Source organism: Phalaenopsis equestris, unplaced genomic scaffold, assembly GCF_001263595.1.
Source record: "Phalaenopsis equestris unplaced genomic scaffold, ASM126359v1 Scaffold000226, whole genome shotgun sequence".
Classification (NCBI taxonomy): Eukaryota; Viridiplantae; Streptophyta; class Magnoliopsida; order Asparagales; family Orchidaceae; genus Phalaenopsis; species Phalaenopsis equestris.
The window spans coordinates 2,124,301-2,131,518 of record NW_018164668.1 but is presented as its reverse complement, the minus strand read 5'-3'; the positions used below and the strand labels follow the sequence as shown (position 1 = coordinate 2,131,518).

At 35.4% G+C, this 7,218-nt stretch overlaps 1 protein-coding gene across 1 annotated transcript in view; it reads left to right on the top strand.

The window, feature by feature from the left end:
* Positions 1-18: 18 nt before the first annotated feature.
* Positions 19-7,218, top strand: part of LOC110023688 — a gene marked incomplete at its 5' end in the record, with an annotated part of 34,088 nt that continues 26,888 nt past the window's right edge. The window contains 1 exon segment of the mRNA XM_020723220.1: positions 19-210. Within this exon segment, the coding sequence (XP_020578879.1) occupies positions 19-183 (165 nt within the window).

Below are 7,218 nucleotides of genomic sequence, written 5' to 3'. Positions count from 1 at the left end.
TCGGTTGGAGCTGAAGTTTACACAATCGATGCCGCGAAGAAGATGAAGTACGAGGAGCTCTTCCCTGTGGAGTCGATGAAGTTTGGGTACGATCCTGCCAACAAGTCCCGAAACGGCACCAGGACCGTAGAGGAGGCGCTGGACGATCGGGTTAGGAGGAAGGCTGATCGCTACTGCAAGTAATACTTCTTTTGGTTTTACATCAGGCAGGTAGGTGGGATATGGTTAATTTAATGTTTTCATGTTGAAATAGAATTATAGTTAGGGTTTTCTAACTAGAGCTTTGATTTTAATTCTTTTTTTGAACTGAAGTAATTTTTTCATTATCATTGAAGTAATTATTTTGCGAATACAAGAACTCATGTGAATAGAACATTTATGTACAAGTGGAGAACACAGGATAATTTCGATGGAGCACAACTTTGAACTTAGTCTAAACGAAAAATGCTAGATTTATAATGCTTTTGATTTCAGGAAAAATTGTGTATTTTGGTATCTTCATATTGTGTAACATTAGTGTGATTATAGTTGCTGCTGTTTATGGTTGAAGAGATTTTATTTAAGAGGAACATGGCTGTGAATTTGGAGAAATTCTTTTCTTTTTATGGTTTCCCTCTGGCTTAGATAACTCATATTTATGGGCTACAATTGAAATACTTTTTTGTGATAAAAAAAATTAATAGAAAATATTTGAGAACTGAAACAAATATTCATTTTATTTTTATTGATCTTGAGAAGGCATATGATTGAATCACACTGGAGTTGATTTGGCGTGCATCAAGGAACTAAATTGTTTGTCAAAGACGTGATATATTTTTTGAATAAACATTTGATGGACACCAACTAGTTTTTGAAGTAGTTACGAATTGACCTAATTGTTTTCAATATTATTGGATACACCAATGATCAATGTTGAGTCTTTATCATTTTGTACTTATTCTAGAGATGCTAATAAATGAAATTAAAAAAAACTAAGCTTTGTTTTATGATTTTTTGAGGTGATAAAGCTCTAATTGTTGAGATATATGCCAAAATAAGTGAAATTCAGAGCATACAAGAAAAATATTTTGAAGATCAAGGGATTGGAATTAGTAGAATAAATATTAAATACATGTTATATAATTTTAATATGTTTAGTATTAATTGTTATTAATTAATACTATAATAATACAAAATGATAGTGATGTCTGATGTTTTTAATCATATTGGATTTATTGTATAGAAGAATGGGGGCATTCAACACGAACTTGTTATTTGGTGGAAAATAAAATCACTGCTCTAATAGTGTAGTTGCCACTACAATATGTGATAGCGAACAATTGTTTGTTGCGGCGCCATTGCTAAAGCTTGTCAGGAGATACTTTTGGCAACTAGGTGTGTTTTGTTGATAAATGTCTTTTATGATGAATAAAATTTATTATTTAATTTCTATCGGACAATACTTCCCTCACCAATAATACAATCTTTGACTGGAAATGCTCATTGATAAATATTTTTTGAGAAAAAAACATCATTTGTTAGCTTATATTTTTTGGACTATACTTTTGTTTCCTTGAATTCATATTTTCACGAATTAAATCTCATTGGTGAGCCTTTTTTGTATCACAATCTTAATACTGATTGAAATGCTAATATTTGTTTGCAAATGTCTTCTTCATCGACCATGCCACTTGGGTAACATATTTCATATTTAGTATTTAAACCAATAACTTTATGCTTATACATATTTATATGGGAATGTAATTCGTTGCTACATTGTAGCTGGTATGCTTCCCTCCACATGACTATTTCAAAATTAATGCATAAAATTAATTTTCAATTTAATAAAACAGTTGCGACTCTATCAAGTTAAGATATACATGATAACATGATGGCAGACATGTTTCCACCAGTCAATATATAACAGCTCAGTACTTTTTATTGAAATTTTGAAATGAAAAACATTATGCTAAGTGCATAGAGAAAACAAAATATACAACAAAGCTATCCAAAAAATATAATATAATATAATTAGTACTTTGATTATAAAATTCTAAACCTGTACTATTTGTAAAGAGATTAAGTGAACCAAAACATTATATATTTATAATGCAGGGTTTAAAATATCTTAATGATGCAAGAAGACATAGATCATAAACAAAACATAAACTTATTTCTACCGAATGGGAAACAAAATGATTTTAAGAAGTCCTTATTAAATTATTAAGAGCTAGAGCTACATAATACAGATCGTGGGTCTGATATATCCATTTCAGTTGCTGATGGAGACAATGGAACTAAATTATCAAACATTATTCTCATCACATCGTTGGTAGAATCACTTAATGCTGAGGTGTTGATTTATCCCTCAACTCTTTATTTTTCAGATTCTAAATCTGCCTTTGATGATTACCCTTCTTTTTTGGTCATGCTTGTATTGACTTGATCACTTCACTCTGAAATGTTAAATCTTGCCAAAACTTCTTATTTTCAAATTCTAAATCTGCCATTAGATTGTTTTGGCCTGTGTTCATGTCCTTTATGCATCCTGACCTTATGCTAAATACTTGCGAATTTCAACTTGATTCAGTTACTGAGATTCTTCTTCTCTAGTCTGAGCTAGTAATTGTGGTTTGATAATTAAAACATGAGGTGGGTGAATCTAATATAATTGAGTAAAAAAAAGGAGTAAACGTAAGACGATACTGATGTCATAACAAAGCATGTAAAGATGAAGTTTATTTATAAAATATCCAGTATGTGTAAGCACATTGAATTTGATATATATCATCTCATTCATATTGTTGTAATATGCATCCATATAGAACAAGGATATCAAACCATATTATCTATCACATATTTTGCTTTGCAAATTGATAATTTTTCTTAAAGCCATTGATGTACTCCTTACACCACCAATATCTTATTTTCATTTAACTCTTATTCATCTTTTACTACTCGTAGCATTTCTAGTTAATGTTTTAGCATTTTTTACGAATATTTTATAAGATAAAAAGTGTGATTTAATATTAAACATCAGTATGATGATTAATGGAAAAAGTCACCATAGCCTTTGCATTTCTTGTACAAATTATATTAGTTTCATTTTTTTTTTGTCATTTTTTTTAATCTTATCTTTATAAAATTGCAGAACTATGTTGACTTCTATTAGTTGATTTTCATTCATATAAAATAGTTTTATATTTTATATGACGGGTTATAAAGCAATAGGATGTATTAAATAATAAGTACATCATAATAGGGATGTGAGGAAAAAGAGAGGAATAACGGACAAATGCAGAAGAATCAGATATATGGAAAAAAAGAGGAAGGGAGAGGGAGAGATGTGAGTTATCACTCTTTTAACTGCTCATCATGGTATCGAACAATCAATCCATCATGCCCCTTTTATGGTTTTAGAAGACCTTTATATACAACACAGTTCTTTATGCACATTTAAAATAACTGGAATTTTATTAATATTTGCAAAACCTAAATAGCTTGTGTCAAAGATTGATTGGGATAAGAATCTAAAGACCATGTTGATTCTAAGTCAATTTGCTCAGGTTGAAATAAACTCTCCTTCAAAGAGTTGGTGGGAATTAGATCATGGGTATCATGAATAGTGGCAACAATAGAAAATTGATTGCTTGTAAAAGGATCTGTCATCTATCTCTTTGGATGATGGCTTCCATCTTTAATCAAACCAATAGTTTGGTAGAAAATAGTATAACAATATGATGATGATAATCGTGAAAGTTTGAATTCCACTTGCATGATTAGAGAAGCCAACAATATATAGACAAGTTAGTAAAATCCTATATGTCAATCGTAATTATTACCGGAAAATTTGCTTATTTCACACATAATGCTATTGCATTTGACCACCAATTTGGCAAGTTGACATTGGAAGGAGGAAAATGATAGTCAAGTAGAGATTAAGCAAGGTACAATTGCTAGGGAATACATTGTATCTCTATTTGTAGAGGATATGGTGTAATAATAGAGTTTGAAGTCATCAAACATAGGGGTTTTTCTCTCTCCTCTTCTCTCCTTTTATTTTACCCTTCTTTCTTTTTTTTTTCATTTCCTTCTTTTCTTACTTTCCTTTCTAGGCTTTTTATTATTTAAAACCTTTCATAAAATTGAAATCTGATTTTTTATTTTCCTTCCTAATTTAGAACCTTTCTTGAAAACTGAAATATGATTTCATTCTCCTTCCTAATCTAAAACTTTTCCTAAAAACTGAAATATGGTTTTTATTATCCTTCCTAATTTAAATCCTTTTCTCAAATCTGAAATCTGAATTTATTCTCCTTATTTGAGTGTTTTCTAAGATAGGTTGTCTTTTTAAAAATATGAGAGGTTGTGCTTTGAACTAAGAGTTGTTTTATGAAATCTAAATTGAGCTTTGTATGGGTATTTTCCTTCTTGAGGGTTGTATCCAACATCAAGGTAGCGGTCTGGTTGTCTCTTATCTAAGGTGGTGATTGTCTCCACAGGTTTGAGTGATGCTCCGGCTGTATCTCAACCTTGCTGAGATATTTATCTTTTCATACTTCCTCTCCTTTGCTGTCATTCCATCTTACAACCCCCGCAACTCCTCTACACCTATTGTCCATCTCTCAGACCCCCGCAACCTCTCCCCATACAGCTGCCAACCAACTCCTAGCTCTCCTACAACAACCACAACCTGCCCCTATAGCTACAGTTCCATCTTACAACCTTCGCAGCTCCTCCCCTACACCTGTCGTTCCATGTCTCATCCCCCGCACCCTCTCTTCTACAGCTGCCAACCCACCTCGCAGCTCTCTTACATCCCCGCAGCTCCTCTCCTACAGCTGCCAACCCCCTCCCAACCCTCTTTCTGCAACCGCAAACCCCTCCCATAATGCTGTTAGCCTTCCTACTTCCCTGCGGACTCCTTCCGGTTGCTATCTCCCTCACCAACCACACTCCAACTGCCCATCTGACTCTTCCCAGCACCCGTGTGGCTCTCCCAACAGCCGCCTACCACTAGCTGGCAGGCCACCATCCCTACTGCTTCCCTCAAGAATCCTTCCAGTCATTGTTTTCCTCGTTGACTACCATCTAGCAAATCCAGCAGTGGGGCTGTCTTTATTTGTTTGTGTTGTCATGTTGTTTGTCATTTATTTCCTACTTTTCTAGTTTCATGTTTGTAAATCCTTTTGGAATTCAACAATCTTATTGTTCCCAGTCTTTTAAGTTATTAATAATTTGTATCTCGCGTCGCGGTTTGGGTTAAACTCCAGTATCATTTGGTATCAGAGTTAGCTCATCTCTAGGTTTCTTATCTTTAGTCTTACCTCCCACCGGAAATTTTTTTTTTCTACCCTGAACCACCCATTATAAACCAATCCAAAATTTCTCTTTGTTGATTTTCAAAATTAGCAATCCCAAATCAAATTTTATACACCTTCAATTACTCTCATGCACCATCATTTCACCTCTCAACCCTAAACCTTAGTCATGCCACTAATGAGATATTTGCTCGAGCCAACCCGAGACGAGATACGAGAACTTCACCGTCTTCAGCAGAGACTTCAAGATATTGAAGAGAAAATCCGGCAGGTAATTATCCTCTACCGTGGTCTGGAAGGTCAAAGGAAATAACAAGAATATGTGAAGATGAAGCGGGAAACACAACGCCAGTTCTTACCAACTTAATGCCGCTAAAAGTTATAGCTTTTAAATTTTGAAATGGAGAGACCGCAACACTAAGCAACCCCAGATGCCTACTATACAGTTAAACCAATCCGCAAGCCCGTCAAAACATTTTCGAATGGAAGTCATTTTGTACAATGTTAGAAATATTACGGAAGATTATTGAAAGGTTATTTTCGGTCCATCATGGTACCCATCGCCAGATGTCATGACAAAATAGGTGAATCCCAACTTTTTAGTGGGTTTGAAGAACTTGATGGGGACAAAAATTCTGCAACGGGATCCAGGTCCTATCTATGGGTAGGAGGTCTCTCTTGAAGGGGTGTCAGCGAGAGTGGCGCTGCTTGTCACAGATTTAATCACATAATTGAGTTCTTCTCACATACTTATTACTCAACCACCACATGCTAGACACGAGAAGTGGAAGGAGAAGATTTCAAATACAAGGGTTTGAGAGTTGTATTACAAGAACCCCTCTTTATATGCAGCTCCCGCTCCGGATGCGCCAAAAGAGGATAGATACATATTGTACCAAAATGTATTGTGGAATGACTACGTTTACATGATCGAACTACTAGAAGACTTACCAACATACCATGGGGATCCAAAAGCTTCCACAAATGAGGTCGAAGCTTTCCCAACCCCGGGAGAATGACACGGTGGTTTTCCTCCTTCCTTTTCTTTCCTTTTACCATTCTTTTCTTTTTCTTTATTTTCATTCTTTTCTTAACTTCCTTTCCGGGCATTTTCTAATTTAAAACCTTTCATAAAATAAAAAGCTGATTCTTATTTTCCTTCCCAATTTAAAACCATCCGTAAAACTGAAATCTGATTTTTATTCTCCTTTCTAATTTAAAACATTTCCTAAAAAATTAAATCTAATTTATATTCTCCTTCGTAATTTAAATCATTTCCTTAAATCTGAAATCTAAATTTATTCTTCTTCTTATTTTAGTGTTTCCTAATATATGTTATGTCTCTTTATAAATTGGAAAGGTTATGCTTTAAGTTAGGGGCTGTTTTATTAAATCTGAATTCAATTTTCTCTGAGTGTTTTCCCTCTAGAGGGTTGTATCTGACATCAAAGTAGTGCTTCGGCTATCCCTTATTGGAGGTGGTGTTTGTCTCCACGGGTCTGAGTGGTCCTCTGGCTCTATCTCGACCCTACCGAGATATTGATCTATCCATACTTCTCTCCTCTGTTGCGTTCCATCTTACAACCCCTGCAGCTCCTCTACAACTGCCGATCCATCTCCCAACCCCCTACAGCTGCCAACCACCTCACAGTTCTCCTACAGCAACCACGACCCGCCCCTTAGCTATCGTTCCATCTCCCAGCCCCCACAACTCCTCCCCTATAGTTGTCATTCCATCTCCCAACCCCCACAACCTCTCCCCTACAACTGCCAGCCACCTCGCAGCTCTCCTACAACACCGCAGCTCCTCCCCTACAGTTGCGTGCCACCTCCCAGCTCTCCTATAGCAACCGCAGCCCTCGCCTACAGCTGCTAGTTACCTCCCAGCCCTCTTCCTTCAACCGAAAACCCTTTCCCT